At 44.2% G+C, this 23,287-nt stretch overlaps 1 protein-coding gene across 1 annotated transcript in view; it reads right to left on the bottom strand.

The window, feature by feature from the left end:
* Positions 1-23,287, bottom strand: part of B3GLCT (beta 3-glucosyltransferase) — a 1,154,157-nt gene that overhangs the window by 18,546 nt on the left and 1,112,324 nt on the right. Inside the window, exon 14 of the mRNA XM_082244867.1 lies at positions 15,120-15,264. Within this exon, the coding sequence (XP_082100993.1) occupies positions 15,120-15,264 (145 nt within the window). The remainder of the gene's footprint in view (positions 1-15,119; positions 15,265-23,287) is intronic.

Raw genomic sequence — 23,287 nt, 5'->3', positions numbered from 1 at the left:
AGTGTGGTTGTGTACGTGTGAGATACATACACTTTTTTTGATCATATTTCCTATTCCGCTATTCAATAAAAACCTTTGGGGATCAATTAAATTGCGGGATAGTCTGTGTCGGTACGTGTGAGATCAACCTTTCCAAGTTTTTGGGGTTCATCTCATACTTCTGAAGATTTGAGGGTGCTGCCTGTTCCATACTCCTCCTAATCCTCATCCATCCTTTTAGGGGTACAAACAATAGTAATTGGGGCCTAGTGTGGTTGTGTACGTGTGAGATACATACACTTTTTTGATCATATTTCCTATTCCGCTATTCCATAAAAACCTTTGGGGATCAATTAAATTGCGGGATAGTCTGTGTCGGTACGTGTGAGATCAACCTTTCCAAGTTTTTGAAGTTCATCTCATACTTCTGAAGATTTGAGGGTGCTGCCTGTTCCATACTCCTCCTACTCCGAGTCCTCATCCATCCTTTTAGGGGTACAAACAATAGTAATTGGGGCCTAGTGTGGTTGTGTACGTGTGAGATACATACACTTTTTTTGATCATATTTCCTATTCCGCTATTCAATAAAAACCTTTGGGGATCAATTAAATTGCGGGATAGTCTGTGTCGGTACGTGTGAGATCCACCTTTCCAAGTTTTTGAGGTTCATCTCATACTTCTGAAGATTTGAGGGTGCTGCCTGTTCCATACTCCTCCTACTCCTCATCCATCCTTTTAGGGGTACAAACAATAGTAATTGGGGCCTAGTGTGGTTGTGTACGTGTGAGATACATACACTTTTTTTGATCATATTTCCTATTCCGCTATTCAATAAAAACCTTTGGGGATCAATTAAATTGCGGGATAGTCTGTGTGGGTACGTGTGAGATCCACCTTTCCAAGTTTTTGAGGTTCATCTCATACTTCTGAAGATTTGAGGGTGCTGCCTGTTCCATACTCCTCCTACTCCGAGTCCTCATCCATCCTTTTAGGGGTACAAACAATAGTAATTGGGGCCTAGTGTGGTTGTGTACGTGTGAGATACATACACTTTTTTTGATCATATTTCCTATTCCGCTATTCAATAAAAACCTTTGGGGATCAATTAAATTGCGGGATAGTCTGTGTCGGGAAGTGTGAGATCCACCTTTCCAAGTTTTTGAGGTTCATCTCATACTTCTGAAGATTTGAGGGTGCTGCCTGTTCCATACTACTCCTACTCCTCATCCATCCTTTTAGGGGTACAAACAATAGTAATTGGGGCCTAGTGTGGTTGTGTACGTGTGAGATACATACACTTTTTTTGATCATATTTCCTATTCCGCTATTCAATAAAAACCTTTGGGGATCAATAAAATTGCGGAATAGTCTGTGTCGGTACGTGTGAGATCAACCTTTCCAAGTTTTTGGGGTTCATCTCATACTTCTGAAGATTTGAGGGTGCTGCCTGTTCCATACTCCTCCTACTCCTCATCCATCCTTTTAGGGGTACAAACAATAGTAATTGGGGCCTAGTGTGGTTGTGTACGTGTGAGATACATACACTTTTTTTGATCATATTTCCTATTCCGCTATTCAATAAAAACCTTTGGGGATCAATTCAATTGCGGGATAGTCTGTGTCGGTACGTGTGAGATCAACCTTTCCAAGTTTTTGAGGTTCATCTCATACTTCTGAAGATTTGAGGGTGCTGCCTGTTCCATACTCCTCCTACTCCTCATCCATCCTTTTAGGGGTACAAACAATAGTAATTGGGGCCTAGTGTGGTTGTGTACGTGTGAGATACATACACTTTTTTTGATCATATTTCCTATTCCGCTATTCAATAAAAACCTTTGGGGATCAATTAAATTGCGGGATAGTCTGTGTCGGGAAGTGTGAGATCCACCTTTCCAAGTTTTTGAGGTTCATCTCATACTTCTGAAGATTTGAGGGTGCTGCTTGTTCCATACTCCTCATCCATCCTTTTAGGGGTACAAACAATAGTAATTGGGGCCTAGTGTGGTTGTGTACGTGTGAGATACATACACTTTTTTTGATCATATTTCCTATTCCGCTATTCAATAAAAACCTTTGGGGATCAATTAAATTGCGGGATAGTCTGTGTCGGGAAGTGTGAGATCCACCTTTCCAAGTTTTTGAGGTTCATCTCATACTTCTGAAGATTTGAGGGTGCTCCCTGTTCCATACTCCTCCTACTCCTCATCCATCCTTTTAGGGGTACAAACAATAGTAATTGGGGCCTAGTGTGGTTGTGTACGTGTGAGATACATACACTTTTTTTGATCATATTTCCTATTCCGCTATTCAATAAAAACCTTTGGGGATCAATTAAATTGCGGGATAGTCTGTGTCGGTACGTGTGAGATCAACCTTTCCAAGTTTTTGAGGTTCATCTCATACTTCTGAAGATTTGAGGGTGCTGCCTGTTCCATACTCCTCCTACTCCGAGTCCTCATCCATCCTTTTAGGGGTACAAACAATAGTAATTGGTGCCTAGTGTGGTTGTGTACGTGTGAGATACATACACTTTTTTTGATCATATTTCCTATTCCGCTATTCAATAAAAACCTTTGGGGATCAATTAAATTGCGGGATAGTCTGTGTCGGTACGTGTGAGATACACCTTTCCAATTTTTGGGGCGCATCTCATACTGCCGAGGTTTTGAGGGTGCTTCAGTCTGCCTCCTGCCTGCTCCTCCTACTCCTCTTCCTCATCCTGCCTTTAGGGTACAAAAAATTGTAATCGGCGGGGCCTAGTCTGTGTTTGTACGTGTGAGATACACCGTATTATAAAATTTTTCCTATTCCGCTATTCAATAGACACCCTTTTGGAGTGTAAAAAATTAAATTACGGCATAGTCTGTATCGGTACGTGTGAGATACACCTTTTAAATTTGTTTGGCGCATCTCCTTCCACCGCCAAGGATTGCAGGGCGCTTCAGTTTGCCTCCTGTTCCCAACTCCTCCTACTCCTCTTCCTCATCCTGCCTTTAGGGTACAAAAAATTGTAATCGGGGCCTAGTCTGTGTTTGTACGTGTGAGATACACCGTATTATAAAATTTTTCCTATTTCGCTATTCAATATACACCCTTTTGGAGTGTAAAAAATTAAATTACAGCATAGTCTGTATCGGTACGTGTGAGATACACCTTTTAAATTAGTTTGGCGCATCTCCTTCCCCCGCCAAGGATTGCAGGGCGCTTCAGTTTGCCTCCTGTTCCCAACTCCTCCTACTCCTCTTCCTCATCCTCCCTTTAGGGTAGAAAAACATTTAATCGGGCCTAGTCTGTGTTTGTGCGTGTGAGATACACAGTTTTTTATCCTATTCCGCTATTCAATATACACCCTTTTGGTGTAAAAAACATTAAATTGCGGCATAGTTTGCATATTTGACTGTGAGATACACCCGTGCGATACTGTTGTTGTTTTGTTCCGCTATTCAATAAACACCTTTCTAGGGCAAGATCTTAAATTACAGAAATATGAGGAGACCGTCAAGTAAGGGCCGTGGCCTGGGTCGTGGTGCTGCTGGTAGAGCTCCTGTTGCAAGGAGAGGACGTGGTCGATCTGTGCCAGCTACACGCACAAGTCAAACACCTTCCTCAAGTGTGAGTAGGCGACAGAACCTGCATCAGTATTTGGTAGGGCATCATACGCCTCTAGAAGTGATGAGGCCAGAACACAGAGAGTGGCGATAGTAGATTGGTTTGCTGCTGACAGTGCCTCCAGTTCCTTCACATTGTCTCCCACCCAGTCTACTGCAGAAAGGTCAGAGTTGGCACCTGCAGCCGATGTCCAACCGTCTTTCACCTCACCCCCTTGCAAATCAGGCAAGCAGTTTGAGCCCCAAGCCATACAGCAGTCTCTTCTTCTTTTTGAGGACTCTGTCAGCAGGGTTTCCCAGGGCCATCCACCTAGCCCTGCCCCAGAAGTGGAAGAGATTGAGTGCAGCGATGCCCAACCACTTATTTCTCAAGATGAGTACATGCAAGGACCATCGCAGCACGTCTCCGATAATGACGAAACGCAGGTGCCAACTGCTGCGGCGTTCAGCATTGTGGAGACCGACAAGGAGGGCAGGGGTGAAGACTGGGTGGAAGATGATGTGGAGGACGATGAGGTCCTCGACCCCACATGGAATGAACGTCATGCAGGTGACCTGAGTAGTTTGGAGGAAGAGGCGGTGGTCGCACAGAGCCACCAGCACAGCAGAAGAGGGAGCAGGGTGCAGAAGCGGAGCGGCCGTGCCCTAGACACTACGCCTGCTACTGCCCAACGCAGCAAGGGAACGAGCGCACCTAAGTCAGCTCAAAGGAGTTCTCTAGCGTGGAAGTTCTTTAGAAAATGTGCTGATGACAGGACACGAGTGGTTTGCATCCTGTGCAATCAGAGCCTGAAGCGAGGCATAAACCTTCTCAACCTGAGCACAACCTGCATGATCAGGCATCTAAGTGCAAAGCACGAGCTGCAGTGGAGTACACACCTTCAAAACCAAGAAACGTCTCTGGCTCATCCTGCTTCCTCTTCTGCTGCAGTCTCGGCCGCTCCAGCCACATCTGTAGTGATACCGGCACCTGCCACCCCGCAAACAGACGATCTGTCAGCAACACCACCACCTGGGTCACCAACAACCATCTCCACAATGTCCCGTGGAAGCGTTCAGCTTTCCATCTCCCAAACACTTGAGAGGAAGAGGAAGTACCCCCCTACCCACCCGCGATCCCTGGCCCTGAATGCCAGCATTTCAAAATTATTGGCCTTTGAAATGCTGTCATTCCGTCTGGTGGAGACGCCCAGTTTTAAAAACCTTATGTCGGTGGCTGTCCCACAGTAAGTCGTGCCCAGCCGCCACTACTTTTCCAGGCAAGCCATCCCTTCCCTGCACAACCAAGTGGGGGAAAAAATCAGGTGTGCACTGCGCAACGCCATCTGTGCCAAGGTCCACCTAACTACCGATACGTGGACCAGTAAGCACGGTCAGGGACGTTATATCTCCCTAACGGCACACTGGGTAAATGCAGTGGCGGATGGGCCTGAGGCGGATAGCAATTTGGCGCATGTCCTTCCACCACCGAGGATTGCAGGGTGCTTCAGTTTGCCTCCTGTTCCTAACTCCTCCTACTCCGCTTCCTCATCCTCTACCGCCTCCTCATCCGGACAGCGTAACACCTTCACCACCACCTTCAGCCTGGCCAGGGGTAAACGACAGCAGGCAGTTTTACAACTTGCCTGTTTGGGGGACAAACCACACACCGCGCAAGAGTTGCGGAGGAGCATGGAACAGCAGACAAATGAGTGGTTGCTGCCAGCGAGCCTCAAGCCCGGCCTGGTGGTGTGCGATAACGGGCGAAATCTCATAGCAGCTCTGGGCCTAGCCGGTTTGACGCACATCCCTTGCCTGGCGCATGTGCTGAATTTGGTGGTGCAGAGGTTCCTTAAAAACTACCCCGATATGTCAGAGCTGCTGCAGAAAGTGCGGGCCGTCTGTGCGCACTTTCGGCGTTCTCACCCTGCTGCTGCTCGCCTGTCAGCGCTGCAGCGTAACTTCGGCCTTTCACGCTCACCGCCTCATATGTGACGTGCCCACAAGGTGGAACTCCACCTTGCACATGCTGCAAAGACTGTGCGAGCAGCAGCAGGCCATAGTGGAGTTTCAGCTGCAGCACGCACGCGTGAGTCGCTCTGCGGAACAGCACCACTTCACCACCAATAACTGGGCCTCCATGCGGGACCTGTGTGCCTTGTTGCGCTGTTTTGAGTACTCCACCAACATGGCCAGTGGCGATGACGCCGTTCTCAGCTTAACTATCCCACTTCTATGCCTCCTTGAAAAAACAATTCGGGCGATGATGGAAGAGGATGTGGCACAGGATGAGGAGGAGGAGGAGGAGGAGGATGAAGAGGTAACATTTCCAAGGCTTTCAGGGCAGTCATTCGCAAGGGGCTCCGAGGGTGGGTTCCTGCACACACAAACGCCAGGGACACAATTGTCCAGCAGGGGCAAGGTTCTGGAGGATGAGGAGGATGAGGAGGAGGAGGAGCTGGAGGAGGAGATGGAACCATGTTCACAGCAGGGTGGCACCCAGGCCAGCTCATGGCCATCACTGGTGCGTGGCTGGGGGGATACAGAGGACACGGACGATACACCTCCCACAGAGGACAGCCTTTTGTTGCCTCTGGGCAGCCTGGCACACATGAGCGATTACATGCTGCAGTGTCTCCACAACGACCGCCGAGTTGCCCACATTCTAACTTGTGCTGATTACTGGGTGGCCACGCTGCTGGATCCCCGTTACAAGGACAACGTACCGTCCTTAACCACTTTACTACCAGTCACGTAACCTCTACGTCGGCTGACTTTGAGTGGTTATACCGGGATGATGCCTCTAGCTAGAGGCATCATCCCGGTACCGTTGTTTGAAGCCGACAGTCGGCTTTCCGTCGGTAACGATCGATGCGGCTCGGGAGCCGCTCGATCGTTACCCGGGGGGGCGGGAGGGGACGTCCCCCCCCTCCCGCCGCCTTCCGCGGCTTTGCTCGGGGCTACCGTCCCACCGGGAGCCCCGAGCACCCAGCCGGCACGTCCGCCGGCTGGATGGAGTCCCGATGAATGCCGGAAACGGCATCGATCGGGTCTCCGATGACGTAACCCGGAGGCGGCGTCCATGACGTCACGTCCGGGTTACTGTGCTGCAAAAGGCGGCAGATTTGAAAAACGGCTGTATGCAAAAATGCCGTTTTCGGCGTTTTGCATACAGGGAAGTGTAGTGGAGGGGTCTAGGGTCTTTTAGACCCTCGATCCCTCCATAAAGTGTACCTGTCACGACATATTGCTGTCACCAGGGATGTTTACATTGCTTGTGACAGCAATAAAAGTGATCAGATTTTTTTTTTTTTAAAAACCTGTAATAAAGTTTAAAAAAAAGAAAAAATAAATAGGAAAAAAAAAAAAAAAAAAATTTAGCCGTCCCCGTCACCGTTAGCTCGCGCACAAAAAAAAACGTATACGCAAGTCGAGCCGCAAATGAAATCGCTGTTCAAACCACACATGTGAGGTATCGCCGCGATCGCCAGAGCGTGGGCAATAATTAAAAAAAAAGAGCTACACTCTAACTCTAAACTGGTAACCGTTAAATAAATTTAAAGCGTCGCAGATTGAGATCTCTATTGACCGTAGTTTGTCGCCATCCCACGGGGGGGCGCAATTTTAAACCGTAACATGTTTGGTATCTATTTACTCGGCGTGACATCATCTTTTACAATATACAAAAAAAATGGGCTAACTTTACTGTTTAGTATTTTTTAAATGCAGTGAAATGTGATTTTTCAAATTTTTTCCAAAAAAATGGCGTTTTAAAGACCGCTGCGCAAATACCGCGTGACAAAAAATTTTGCAATGACCGACATTTTATTCTCCAGAGTCTTTGCTAAAAAAATATATATAATGTTTGGGGGTTCTAAGTAGTTTTCTAGGAAAAAATACTGGTTTTAACTTGTGAACAAAAAGTGTCCGAAATAGGGCTGGGGCTAAAGTGGTTAATTCACTCACTGGAGCGCGATCGCAAGATGCGCGAGTACAAGCGCACGCTGGTAGACGCGATGCTGCTGGCATTCCCATCTGACAGCGGGGCCACAGTGGAAGCACAAGGCAGAGGAGGAGGAGGAGGAGGAGGTCGCCAACGCAACCAGGGCACCGCCAGCACCTCAGAAGGCAGGGTTAGCATGGCCGAAATGTGGAAAAGCTTTGTCAGCACAACAAACAGCAGCACCAGCAGCTCAGATGGAACGTCTTAGCAGGAGGCAGCATTTTACCAACATGGTGGAGCAGTATGTGTGCACACGCCTACATGTAGTGAATGAGGGGTCTGCCCCCTTCAACTTCTGGGTCTCCAAATTGGGCACATGGCCTGAGCTTGCCCTTTACGCCTTGGAGGTGCTGGCGTGCCCTGCAGCCAGTGTATTATCTGAACGGGTATTTAGCACGGCTGGGGGCGTTATAACAGACAAGCGCAGCCGCCTGTCCAGAGACAATGTGGACAAGCTCACGTTCATTAAAATGAACCAGGCATGGATCCCACGGGACTTTTCCGTACCTTGTGCAGAATAGCAAAGGATACCGACCTTACCCACCCATTGTTCCATTTTTGCTCTTTCTCACTCTTTTGGGGTGTACCCTCATTTAAAATTTGTGAAAAGAAGCAGTGTTGGCTACCTCGTCCTCCTCCTCAGGGCCAGATTAACGTAGGGGCTATTGGAGCTGCAGCTCCAGGCCCCTACCTTTTATATAGGCCCCGGGTTGGCCATATTCACTGTTACCGCTCTTCTGTCACTTGTAAACACAGAAGTCTGGCTTCTATGCTCGCTTCCCCAGGCAGCACCCTCAGAACCTCCCCACACAGCGCGAAGGCCGGACAAGGAGGGACAGTTGCCAATGCATGGATGTGTTTATGGGCTTCAGAGACAGCATCCCATGTTGAATTAGGCATGCATGGCTGCACCCTTCCTCCTCTGGGTGCATGCCAAGGCACGGCCCTTAAGGCCCTTCAAAATCCTCAGCACCAAGCCCATGATGCTCTTAATCCGGCCCTGGTCCTCCTCCACAGCCGCTTCCACCTACACCGCCCATAGGTGTGCGCAGCCTATTGCATTAGGGTGTGCACCCCAAAGGTGGCTACATGTACATGGCCCCGATACATTACTCTCCCTGCTGGCAAAGAGAAATAGAGCAGAGCAGGTCCGAGGGAGATCTTTCCCATCTCCTCACTGGCAAACAGAGTGATAATGCTATGTGCCCTAGGTGATTAGGGTGTGCCCAGGCACACCCGGCACACCCTGTGCGCACGCCTATGACACCGCCACATCCACCACCACCTCAACCTCCCTCCTACTCCATATGGGCCTCGTCCTTCAGAGATGAAGAACATTGTTTTATTTTTCTGTTTTTTTTTGTTGTTTTAAGTTATTTCCCTATCCACATTTGTTTGCAGAGCACTTGCCATGCTCTTAATTACGTTTTGCTGCCATTTGCAGCACTCTAGCCCTTTCCTTTGGTGTTTTAGAGCCATTTTAGTGCCTGAAAGTTCGGGTCCCCATTGACTTCAATGGGGTTCGGTGTCCGGGAAAAGTTCGGCAAAAGTCCGGGACACGGACCCAGACTTTTTTTTAAAGTTCAGCCGAACCCGTCGAACACGGACATCCAGGTGTCCGCTCAACTCTAATTATAATTATTACTTTATGAACAATATGTCACTTTACTGCTTTACATAGGAGAAGAACAATTAAAACTATACTTGAATGGACACAAACACGGTTACGTTTGTGTATGTGGTATTTTTGTTTTTCTCTCTGTTTTTTTTTTTTATTCCGCCATTCCCATTTTCTACTTTGTCCTCAAATTGAGGAATGCACTCCTACTCCTACTGGTGTTCTAGAGATGAAATAAATAAATTGGAGCGAAGAGGTAGCAGAGACAAAACAGAGCGTCATGAAAAATCCACTTTGGATTCACTTTAACAAACTGTACACCCAACCTGACAAAGTTACAAGAATTTAAAGGAAAAGTAAATTTAGCTTCAGTACAGAATGCACTCACAATTTACTTTAAGCGTGCACTAGAGAGCATTTACAGGCATTCATTTAACAACAAATAATAAAATACAATTCCTAATTACATCCAAGCATAAACCAAACCTGGGTAGTTAAAAAAACAAAAACATATAACTGTTAGAGTGGTTGTAAAAGCCACTTTGAGTACTTAATGGATTCCCCCATGTTCCACGAAGTTATGTGCCCCAGTGTATGTTCTTTAAAAAAAATATTTGTAGCTGTATACCTTATTTCAGAGCACCGCTTGGCGGTCACGTGACTGCGCGCAGCTCTTCCCTCCCGATCTGGAAACTACAGTGGGAGTGGCTGAGAATTCCCTGACCTCAGCCGGGAGGAGGAAAGGAGAGCTGTGGGTGGTCACACTCTGAAAAAAGGTATTCATCTACATATTTTTTTATGAAGAACATACACTGGGGCACATACATTAGTGGAACATAGGGGAATCTATAAAGTACACAAAGTTATTTTAGCAGCAGGAGGGGAGGGACAGGCACTGACACTAGCTGAAAGGCAGGGAGGGGAGGGAGAGTCTCTGAGCACAGCGGAATGATGGAGGCATGTAAACTGACCATGGTATCAGGGCTCAGCAGCCATATTAAACATGGTCAGTTTACAGAGGTAAGGGCAGCACCAGGCAGGATTACCCAGGTATGTTATATGATACAAAGGAACAAATTACACAGCACAAGCACTGTGCTGTTTTTCTTGCTTTGAAGGAACAGAATACATTTTTTTTTGGGTTACCTTCACTTTATCATTATTAGCAATACTTTAAAAATATTGAATACCAAGTAAGCATTTATCAAATTTTTATTTTGCCGAAGAATATTAATGAAGCACCACATCCCTCAAATATAAGATAGACAAGAAATGGGAATTTGGGACTTTAAAGGTGCATACTAAAACTATATCTCAATATAATAATGGAAAAAAATAATTTTCTTTCCATACTTTCCATAAACATTTTTATATCATTTTATTAATTACAATTGGATACATATAAATTTTTAAAACCATAAAAAAAAGGAAGGATAAAGAAACACTTGGTGGTGTCAGCTCAATATGTTTCGCCATAAGAAAATGGCTTCTTCAGGAGACTTAATGACATCTTTGCAAGTGACATTCTGTATATAACAAAGAAAAATCAATTATAGAATGAAAATACAAAAATTAATTAATTAATTAAATAAATCACAACTATATTTATTAATTATAAATTACAAAGTTGTTGAGGCATACCTCAAAAGTGATGGACTGCACCATCCATAAAAAAGAGACTGTAACAAATCCTCCTAGGGTAGGGGAAGACAGAGAGAACCTACCAATCATAGAGGAGGAAAGGCCAGAATTAAGGATAAAAAACTTAATCAAAAGTGACCAAAATTATAAATTTGTATTGAAACTTTAATCATTTATTATTCAAAGTCTTTTTTATATGTAGTACCTTATTTTTTCCCCTTAGAAGAACCAAGATGGATAGCAGTCTAAATGGTAAGGGTCCAGATAAAATACCTGGATAGCATTAAAGACACAAGATCTTTCTTTAATAATTAATCTAATATTGTAGTTGATAAAAATGAGATTTATATTAAGATATAATTTTAATGACAAAAATGTATTTATTACCCTTTTGGCTGGAATGTAAGTGTTTAGATTTCCACACTCTCATTAATGCCAACAGATATAGGTATTTCCAGGATGAATTTACACCATTAGGTATAAGGATGTATGGGCACAAAAGCCCGATGTCTATAAATAAATATAAATATTTAGGCAAAAAATGGGCATCCTAAATTTGTATACCCTCTCACAATAACAAAGGAAAAATAAATACCTGTACTTATAACGAAGTAATGTGGAAGAGGATTATTTCATTGGAGAAAATATCCCCTAATGGTGGAATTACCACAGCCACTTTGCTGGGAAAAAAGGAAAGAGAAAGAAAAAATGTCAATTGATTCAAGAAAAATATATTCTAAATGGCAGGTTGGAATTATTTCAATAATGGAGGAGAGTCAAACAAAGAGGCTTCCCTCCAATTCAAATTCATAATCATTCCAATATATTAGGGCCAAATCAGGAGAATCATACCTGCATATAAGGTTTTCTTGTAACACCCCACAGTCTGCAAGACTGTTGGTATTGCGGCTGGCTTTTAAATACCGCCCTCCACTCCGTCGGCGTCTTTCGTCACTTCCGGAGTGAGAGCAAGATGTACGTCCAGTTAATGTTTCCCCTCCGGTATGGAAGCCCGATCATTGGCTCAAGGGCTTCACATGACAGCGAGACTCGGACATGATTGCTTACTATTTAGTAAGTTAAAGAGAATATCATTTATTTCAAAGTCACTATTGGTTTGAAAAAAACTATAAAAAAAAAATATATATATATATATTTTTTTTTTTTTTAAATGAAGAAGATTTTTAGGAAAATAAAACACCCAAAAGGGAAATAACCAAATGGACAAAAAAATAACGGCCAAATCAAACCTGGACCAAGGTTTGATTTGGCCGCTATTTTTTCATCCATTTGGTTATTCCCCTTTTGGGTGTTTTATTTTCCTAAAAATCTTCTTCATTTAAAAAAAAAATATTTTTCATATTTTTTTCAAACCAATAATGACTTTGAAATAAATGACATTCTCTTTAACTTACTTTAAATTACTAAATAGTAAGTAAAATAAATCTTCATAATATATATAAATAGGGGCAACATTCAACATTCTGAACACCCATTGTAATAGTTTGTTTCTCCATTTCTTTCCATTCCTTATGAAGATGAAGTATTCCCTTATGAAGATGAAGTATTCCCTTTTGTTTTATGGTGATTCCAGCTCCTTAAGATGTTCTGCGCATCCACATCGCGTCATGTCCGAATCTCACTGTCATGTGAAGCCCTTGAGCCAATGACCGGGCTTCAATACCAGAGGGGAAACATTAACTGGACGTACATCTTGCTCTCACTCCGGAAGTGACGAAAGACGCCGACGGAGTGGAGGGGGGTATTTAAAAGCCAGCCGCAATACCAACAGTCTTGCAGACTGTGGGGTGTTACAAGAAAACCTTATATGCAGGTATGATTCTCCTGATTTGGCCCTAATATATTGGAATGATTATGAATTTGAATTGGAGGAAAGCCTCTTTGTTTGACTCTCCTCCATTATTGAAATAATTCAACCTGCCCTGTAGAATATATTTTTCTTGAATCAATGGACATTTTTTCTTTCTCTTTCCTTTTTTCCCAGCAAAGTGGCTGTGGTAATTCCACCATTAGGGGATTTATTCTCCAATGAAATAATCCTCTTCCACATTACTTCGTTATAAGTACAGGTATTTATTTTTCCTTTGTTATTGTGAGAGGGTATACATATTTAGGATGCCCATTTTTTGCCTAAATATTTATATTTATTTATAGACATCGGCTTTTGTGTCCATACATCCTTAAAGCTAATGGTGTAAATTCATCCTGGAAATACCTCTATCTGTTGGCATTAATGAGAATGTGGAAATCTAAACACTTTTACATTCCAGCTAAAAGGGTAATAAATACATTTTTGTCATTAAAATTATATCTTAAAATAAATGACATTTTTATCAACTACAATATTAGATGAATTATTAAAGAAAAAACTTGTGTCTTAAATGCTATCCAGGTATTTTATCTGGACCCTTACCATTTAGACTGCTGACAATCTTGGTTCTTCAAAAGGGAAAAAATAAGGTACTACATATAAAATAGACTTTGAATAATAAATGTTTAAAGTTTCAATACAAATTTATAATTTTGGTCACTTTTGATTTGGTTTTTTATCCTTCATTCTGGCCTTCCCTCCTCTATGATTGGTATCACCAGGGGTGGTAGGTTCTCTCGGTCTTGCCCTCCCCTGGGAGGATTTGTTACAGTCTCTTTTTATGGAAGGTGCAGTCCATCACTTTTGAGGTATGCCTCAACAACTTTGTAATTTATAATTAATAAATATAGTTGTTTTTTTTTTAATTAATTAATTTTTGTATTTTCATTCTATAATTGATTTTTCTTTGTTATATACAGAATGTCACTTGCAAAGATGTCATTAAGTCTCCTGAAGAAGCCATTTTCTTATGGCAAAACATGTTGAGCTGACACCACCAAGTGTATCTTTATCCTTCCTTTTTTTTATGGTTTTAAAAATTTATATGTATCCAATTGTAATCAATAAAATGATATACATTTTTTTATGGAAAGAAAATGATTTTTCTCCATTATTATATCGAGATATAGTTTTAGTATGCACCTTTAAAGTCCCAAATTCCCATTTCTTGTCTATCAAGTAAGCATTTAGCCACAGTTAAATGATTTACTTAAAGAGTCACGTAAAGGATCTTTTAATAGCAATTCTAGAAAAAAAATATGCAAAGTTTTGGAAACTCTACACAGAGATGTTAAAAAAGTGCTATATTGGGTAAAATTACATGTTTTTTCAATACAGTGCTGACTTTTTTTCCAATCATCCCACATTGAGACAATCCATAAATCACTGTTATCTTGTTGTCTCCTTCGGCCATAAAAAGGAGACAGGACACTGCTTTGATGTAGATATGCCATGAGAATATTCTGGATGGCAAAAACACAGTAGGATACACCTCTGTCATCTGGTTAACTCTGTTGGAGTGTGTGATAGGACTAATCCATAACAATCAGGACTACTAGGAGGTGTGGAGGTAATGAGTTTACAGGGCCAATTAAACCTGCTGAATCGACTAGGCACCAGAAAAAAGAAGAAGCACAGCAGTGAACTAACATGGAAAATAAAGGTAGGATTATTATTTCTTTCTTTTTTTTTTTTTTTTGCAGAAGTACACAATTGCAGACATAGCTAGGAATCTTTATTACCATAATATGGACATGACTGGGTATCATTATCAGCAAAATATATTCAACCTGTTCTCAGAGTCTGCTTTAAAGGATAAGTTCACCTTTTGAAAAAAACAAAACAAAAAAAAAAACAAAAAAAAAAACAAAAAATAAACAAATGCACTATTTGTGCAGGGGAAAAAAATGTGCAGGGCAATGCTAGGCTCCTGTAGGCTCTCAGGATAGCTCTCTACCCGCACCTCTGATATAAGCAGGCAGTTACTTGACAGCAGGAAGATTAATGAACTAAGAGAGTGCTCACTAGCGCCCTCAGAGTGCATTCAGAACTTCAAGTCGTCAGCTGGTATGGCTGATGGTACTTGTCTATTCATTCACAAGAAACCATAATTAAATGACATGGCCATGTGGGCAAAGCCCTGCACAGCCACGTTGTTTTTAAATTGTGACAGTGGGGGTGGTGAGAGGATGCCCCGCCCGCTGTCACAGGGAGCGGGGGGGGGGAGCATGCTGAACACATTACATATTACAATACAAATGCAGGTGTAACATGTTCTGAAAGGTGAACATAGCCTTTAAATCAAGGGCTGTTCCAGAATAGCACAAGTTAGATATTAATGGGGCTGGCAAACAGGCAGGGGATTTAACAGTATTAATCATGGTCATGTGTCACCTTACCTGATGAAAGAGTGGACTGTGAGTGACCGGAATTCCTAGGCCACTGGCACACATCCCCAGCACCATATCATCTGGAGCATCATTGCTGTAACACCGACATTTACTTCCTACAAACTCCTTTACTGCTCTCCTGCTGAACACCATTCTACAAAGGCCACAAAACATTGTGAGTTTTTTTTTGTGTTGCTAAAAGAACATATACACGCCCATTTTAAATAAATACAACCATTGGAAAATAAGTAACAAGCTATAAAAGTTAGACACAGAAATAAATGCTGTTAAAGAAATACTCTGTTGAGCACTACCGTATACGCATAATATAACCCCAAAGCATTTTTGGAAAAATACCATCCCTTTCTCTATTAAAAAAAACAATGTTTATGAATTTCTATACATCTAACAGTCAGGTGCTTGAGGAAAATGAAAGTAAATGTAAACCCTAACTGGATAAATTTAGATTACTAAAGCACAGTGCATAATAATAAAATGATCTCTTCTTCATAAAATATGTTTTACCTTTTGTTATGTCATACAGCTTGATAAAGAGCAGGAATGCTTGAAACTGTACACCCTACATTCACTGTAACTTTGAATGAAGATTTAATGTGGAGGTACATCCCAATTCCAAAAAAGATCGGACACTGTACAAATTTTTAAAGGAATGGACTAATTTACAAATCTCATAAACCTATATTTTATTCACAATATAATATAGATAACATATCAAATGTTGAAAGTGAGGCATTTTGAAATGTCATGCCAAATACTGGCTCATTTTGGATTTCATGAGAGCTACACATTTCAAAGAAGTTGGGGTAGGTAGCAATAAGGCCCCTTTCACACAGGCGGACCGTTCAGATCCGCCTGTCCTTTTGTTTGGCGGATCTGAACGGTCCCCCATGCATTCCTATGGGGCATCGGATGTCCGCTGACATCCGACCCGATCCGATCCGTCAAATCTGGACGGATGGAAACCCTATTTTCCATCCGTCCAGCGGATCGGATCGGATGGGATCGGGTGAGAACGGACTGACGGTCCGTTGACATCCCATTTCCCCCATAGAGATGCACGGGGAACTGTCAGCTGTGTCTCCGCACACAGCGCGGAGACACAGCTGTCCTCCTGCTGCTCAGCGGGGGATCGGCGGCTCGATCCCCCGCTGAGAAAAACGGACTCCGTCCAACGGACGGAGTGTGTGAAAGAGCCCTAAGAGGCCTGAAAAGTTACATTTATATATAAGGAACAGCTGGAGGACCAATTTGCAAATTATTAGGTCAATTGGCAACATGATTGGGTAGAAAAAGACCCTTTTAGAGTGGCAGTGTCTCTCAGAAGTCAAGATGGGTATAGGATCACCAATTACCCCAATGCTGCGGCGAAAAATAGTGGAGCAATATCAGAAAAGAGTTACTCAGAGAAAAACTGCAAAGAGTTTGAAGTTATCATCATCTACAGTGCATAATATCATCCAAAGATTCAGAGAATCTGGAACAATCTCTGTGCATAAGGGTCAAGGTCGGAAAACCCATACTGGATGCCCGTGATCTTCGTGCCCTTAGACGGCACTGCATCACATACAGGAATGCTACTGTAATGGAAATCACAACATGGGCTCAGGACTGCTTCCAGAAAACATTGTCGGTGAACACAATCCACCGTGCCATTCGCCATTGCCCGCTAAAACGATACAGGCCAAAAAAGAAGCCATATCTAAACATGAGCCAGAAGCGCAGGCGTTTTCTCTGGGCCAAGGCTCATTTAAAATGGACTGTGGCAAAGTAGAAAACTGGTCAGACTAATCAAAATTTGAAGTTCTTTTTGGAAAACTGGGACGCCATGTCATCCGGACTAAAGAGGACATGGACAACCCAAGTTGTTATCAGCGCTCATTTCGGAAGCCTGCATCTCTGATGGTATGGGGTTGCATGAGTGCATGTGGCATGGGCAGCTTACACATCTGGAAAGGAACCATCAATGCTGAAAAGGTATATCCAAGTTCTAGAACAACATATGCTCCCATCCAGACGTTGTCTCTTTTAGGAAAGACCTTGCATTTTCCAACATGACAATGTCAGGACCACATATTGCATCAATTACATCATGGCTGCGTAGAAGAAGAATCGGGGTACTGAAATGGGCAGCCTGCAGTCCAGATCTTTCACCCATAGAAAACATTTGGTACATCATAAAGAGGAAGATGTGACAAAGAAGACCTAAGACAGTTGAGCAACTAGAAGCCTGTATTAGACAAGAATGGGACAACATTCCTATTCCTAAACTTGAGCAACTTGTCTCCTCAGTCCCCAGACGTTTGAAGACTGTTATAAAAAGAAGAGGGGATGCCATACAGTGGTAAACATGGCCTTGTCCCAACTTTTTTGAGATGTGTTGATGCCATGAAATTTAAAACCAACGTATTTTTCCCTTAAAAAGATACTTTTTCTCAGTTTAAACATTTGATATGTCATCTATGTTGTATTCTGAATAAAATATTGAAATTTGAAACTTCCACATCATTGCATTCTGTTTTTATTCACAATTTGTACAGTGTCCCAACTTTTTTGGAATCGGGCTAGTAAATATTTTTCTAATTGGAGATTGTATCCTCCTTTTTTTTATATAAATATATGCGCTCACCGGCTACTTTATTAGGTACATTTGCTAGTACTGGGTTGGACCCCCTTTTTGCCTTCAGAACTGCATAGTGTCATAGTGTTGGAAACATTCCTCAGAGATTTTGGTTCATATTGACATGATAGCATCACACAGTTGCTGCAGATTTGTTGGCTGCACATCCATGATGTGAATACACATCCCAAAGGTGCTCTATTGGATTGAGATCTGGTGATTGTGGAGGTTATTGGAGTACAGGGAACTCAATGTCATGTTCAAGAAACCAGTAGTGTGATGATCTGAGCTTTGTGACATGATGCATTATCTTGCTGGAAGGAGCCATCAGAAGATGGGTACACTGTAGTCATAAAGGGATGGACATGGTCAGCAACAATACTCAGGTAGGCCATGGCATTTAAACAGTGCTCAATTGGTACTAAGGGGCTGAAAGTGTGCCAAGAAAATATCCCCCACACCATTACACTACCATCCCCAGCCTGAACCATTAATACAAGGCAGGGTGCATCCATGCTTTCATGTTGTTTATGTCGAATGCATTAAAGTGGTTCTAAAGCCAAAATGTTATTTTTTCCTTAATGCATTCCTTGCATTAGGGTAAAAAATGGATTTTTGTAAAATCTTACCGTAAAATCCTTTTCTCTTAGCTCATTGACAGACGTAGTCCTCGGTGATACACCACCTTCGGGTTATGTTGCCTCCACAGGAGCAGGACTAGACAGGAAATTAAAAAGCTCTGGCCACACCCCAGGGGCAGTCCCAGAGGGTATATCCTCTCTCTCTCTGCCTCAGCAAATCAGTTATGTGAAAAAGCAGTCTTTAGAGATTTTAACCCAACTCAAAAAACAGAGGGGCGGGGACTACGTCTGTCAATGAGCTAAGAGAAAAGGATTTTACGGTAAGATTTTACAAAAATCCATTTTTCTCTAGCGCTCATTGACAGACGTAGTCCTCGGTGATACACCACCTTCGGGACGTCCCAGAGCAGTATCACAACTGAGGGGTGGGAAAATGGAAATCAAATCCCAATCTAGAAGGCCCAACCGGTGCCAACTAGAAGTTTACAATGCTCATCCTTAATGATGAGACTCAACAAAAAAAGAGAAAAAAAAATTTTTTCTTTTTTTTTTTTCAAACAGAAAAAACCTCGAGGTAGACCACCGGTCTCCTCAAATTGCGGCCTGCAAAACCTTGCGGCCCAATGAGGCATCCGCCGATGCCGTCACATCAATTTTATAGAACTTTGTAAAGGTATGTACCGACGACCAGGTGGCCGCCTTACATACCTGGACCACTGACGCCTGATGGCGAAAGGCCCAGGAAGTACTGAGCGCTCGAGTGGAGTGCGCCCTAACAGGGAACGGAGGACTCTGACCCTTAATAGAATAAGCCTGTACCACCGTTTGTCTAATCCATTTGGCAATGGTCGCGGCAGATGCAGGCAAACCCTTTCTGGGGCCATCCGTGATCACAAAAAGTGAATCCGTCTTACGGAATGATTCCGTAGCTTTCAGGTATACCCTGATTGCCCGAACCACATCTAAGGAATGCAACGCATGTTCCCGATGATGCTTGGGCTGAGGACACAAGGAAGGTAGTACAATATCTTCATTCAGATGAAAATCTGAAACCACCTTGGGAAGAAAAGATGGCTTAGGATGAAGTACTACCTTATCCCTATGAATCACTAGGTATGGTGACTGGCATGATAATGCAGCCAGTTCTGACACCCTGCGAGCAGAAGTAATAGCCACCAAGAAGGCCACCTTCTGGGATAAAGTAAGCAAGGGAATCTCCCTGATGTTTTCAAAGGGAGGTTTCTGTAGAACCGACAAAACCAAATTAAGATCCCAAGGCGGTAAGGGCGCGCGGACTGGAGGAGCCAGGTGCCGCACCCCCTGGATGAAATTCCGCACCAAGGATTTGGTAGCTAAAGGCTTCTGAAAGAAGATTGCTAATGCTGAAACTTGACCCTTGATGGTGCTCAAGGCTAGCTTCTGCTCAACCCCTTGTTGCAAAAAGGCCAATATTCGAGACACCGAATAGGTACGTGGAGGAAATCCTAAAGATTCGCACCACGCAATATAAGTCTTCCATGTGTGATAATAGACTTTGCTGGAAGTCGCTTTCTTTGCTTTAGTAAGGGTAGGAATGACTGAAGCTGACAAACCTCTGTCCTTCAGTACTTGGGTCTCAATGGCCAGGCCATTAAACCCAGCGACTGTAAAGCATGATGGTAAATTGGTCCTTGAGACCACAGACACTCCCTGAGACGAAGTTCCCACGGAACGTGTACGACTAACATGTCCAAGTCGGCCAGGCCGGCTTGAGGAGGCCAGCCTAGAATTTCTAGGACCACTGGCGCTGATTGAATCTGAACCAGGCGTCCCTAGAGGTATCTGGCCCCGACCATCCGAGAAAGTCTGGTCGTTTTCTGTTCCCACACATTTATCAGATACCTGATAGATATCAGGAAAGGTGATCTTTTCTGGTTGAACCTCAGGGACCGAAGTCACCCGACTAGAGGCTACTTGGCCTATCTGGTCAACCAGATCCGATTCCTGTGAGGTATCGGGACTAATCTTGGGAAAAGGTAAAGGAAAAGATCTATTCAGGGAACGGTAACTACCGCTTCCTGTAGTACTTAAATGTTGGAAGGGAAGAATCGCACCGGTAGTAGTGGTTGATGCTCGATCTAATGTCCTGAATACCGGTGAAAACGTCCCCCCACCCTGAAACCGGGTGGGGGCGCACTTTCAGGCTGTGTACTCCTTTGCTTCGGGTTTGGCTGGGTTGGTCCCCTTCTTGAACCCTCCTGGAGGAGTCTTGCCTTTCCCGCTAGTACCAGCCGGGCGCCCTTTATGGGCGGTAAAGAAAGGTCCTCGCTTGTTGCGAGGTCCCTTAGCTTTAGCAGCCTGTGGCAAAAAAGTGCTCTTGCCCCCAGTGGCATCCTTAATGATTTCATCTAGGTTGGCCCCAAATAGACGATTCCCCTGAAAGGGGAGATTTGTCAAGGTCTTCTTGGAACCTAGGTCAGCTGACCAGCATTTTAACCACAGCACACGTCTGAGGATCACCGCTGTCTTAGATGCATGCCCTAATAAGGGAGTAGTGTCCAAGGCTGCGTCACAGATAAACTGTAGCCCTTGTATAATCTGTTCCATCAAATCAGATGTCTCCTGGGGAATATCTTTTCCCCTAAGATCTTGGCGTACCATTTTCGCCCATTCCGTAAGTGTCTGGGAAACTAGACCAATAACAATTACTGGTCTAAAAGCTGACCCTATCAGAGAGAAGATGGTGCGGGACTCTGCTTCCATCTTTCGATCCACCGGATCCTTAAAGGACGAAGTGTCCTCCACTGGAATAACCGTGGCTTTATTCAGCCTGGAAATAGGCGGATCCACGACTGGTGGTACCGTCCATTTCTTAATGATGGATTCCTCAAACGGATAGCGTCTAGCAATACGCTTGGAAATAGTAAAGGTACGTTTAGAATGCTCCCATTCTCCTTTAATCTGATTACCGAAACATTTAGGTACAGGAAAAGCCTTCATCGTCTTGATGGGCTTATTAGTACCAAAAGGAATCTCTGTTTCAGTTGCCTCTGCCGGTAAAGCCTCAAGTTTTAAGGTTTCCTGCACTGCCACAACTAGTGCGTCCACCAATGCTTCTTCCTGAATAATAGCAGGAGAAGAAGCGTCCTCCTCACTGTCTGAGGGGGCTTTACCTGGGATAACAGCCCTTGCAGAGGAACCTGCAATTGCCGTGACCACCTCTGAATCTGAGTCAGAGGTGTCAGATGGTATAGGGGTAGGCGGGGGTCGCTTCCTTGACCCCCGTCCCTGACAGGCCGCCTCCACCCGAGCCACCATAGACTCCAAAATTGCTGTAAATGACTCTATACTCTGTGCACCGGCGGGTCCCGTGGCCCCCTCGAGGGAAACAGGTGGGGGAATATGTGTGGCAGGGTCCATGATAATTCCAGTTACTTCCTGGATAATATAATTCAAAAATAAAACTTTTTTTTTTTTCGACCCCCAGCGCCACAAAAGCCCCTTAGTGTTACCTGCTAGGGATCCCTATCGATCGAGAGAGAGAGAGAGAGATAGACCCCCAGGCTCACCACTTGATGCTCAGAGTTTAACTGCAACAGGTTACAGCGCTGTCTTGACAAACAGGAAGTCTTTTGGCTGGCTGCCCAGGAAAAAAGGAGGCGGCTCCGCCCCTCTATACGCCTTCCGGCGCCTCCCCCAAGCTCCACGAGGTGTTTGGATCACCTCAAACATGGCCGCCCCCATGCTGGAGACACGAGGCTACGCCAAAATGGCGGCTCGTGCGATCCAGCAAAAAAAATGGCGGCGGCCCGTACTGAATAGCGGTGTGCTGCAGGGCACACAACACTCTCTCTGCATAGGGATATGGCGTGGTTGGCGGTACCGGCCCTGGCGGACCGCATGGCCGTTCGGGAGGCCTGCTAATAGCTGGAGATCTGATTAGGAAGGCAGTCTACATGTCCGTGGCTTCTGACTGGTAGGTAGCTTATTCTTAACCCATAAGATTCCCAGAATGCCACAGATTACATCTTTAAAACATGTATACAATTAGATTGTTAGCTCCCAAACCAAGCCTCCTGGCTTTTTGCACACATAAAATCACACTCAAAGTAGGAGGATCTGTGTCATGTTGTAGGATAGAAAGGGACTCTATCTTACCATACAGAGAGGGGCCCGCGTTCACCACAAAACCCGTCAGGGGGAAAGGGGGAACATACTACTCACCATACCGGAACCAGGCGGGCACCAACTCCTGACAGTACCCCTCTCCACCGGGGCGGGAGGGCTGTCGACCGATACGGACGCCGTGACTCATGGTCTTTGGCGTTTCAGCGAGACGTTTAACTCGCGTGGACAGTCCTTTAATGGGACTTTGTCGCGGCCGACCCAGCGCGGAGCTATGGCCTGCACGCGCTCGTAGGCTGAACTGGGGTGACCACCGGATCTCAACATCCAGCCCGTCGCCCAGTTCAGCTTTCTTGCTTGAAGATCTCACAGGAACACTGGAGAAAAAAAGCTGTCTAAAAAATCCTTTAAGAAAAAATTCTTGCCAGGACCTAAGATCCCAGCAAGGTATCTAGGTCCTTACTCCTAACTAGACAGAAAATAACTGATTTGCTGAGGCAGAGAGAGAGAGGATATACCCTCTGGGACTGCCCCTGGGGTGTGGCCAGAGCTTTTTAATTTCCTGTCTAGTCCTGCTCCTGTGGAGGCAACATAACCCGAAGGTGGTGTATCACCGAGGACTACGTCTGTCAATGAGCGCTAGAGAAAATTTTTTTAGAACTTTCTGTCCTGTGCACAGCTGCATCTCTTCTCCCTCTCTATCTTTTCACACGGCCTTTATCTCCTGCTGCTGTCAATCAAAAGCAGAGAGGGGGAAGTGGGGATGGGGCTTAGCCCTGCTGTGTGTGTCTATGGAGTGTGGTTCCATAGACACACATAGCTTGGAAGCGAGCATGCCCTGTGTGCAGCCTTAG

This window comes from Pelophylax lessonae (assembly GCF_965119305.1).
Source record: "Pelophylax lessonae genome assembly, chromosome: 2".
Classification (NCBI taxonomy): domain Eukaryota; kingdom Metazoa; phylum Chordata; class Amphibia; order Anura; family Ranidae; genus Pelophylax; species Pelophylax lessonae.
This window is presented reverse-complemented; position numbering and strand designations above follow the sequence as displayed.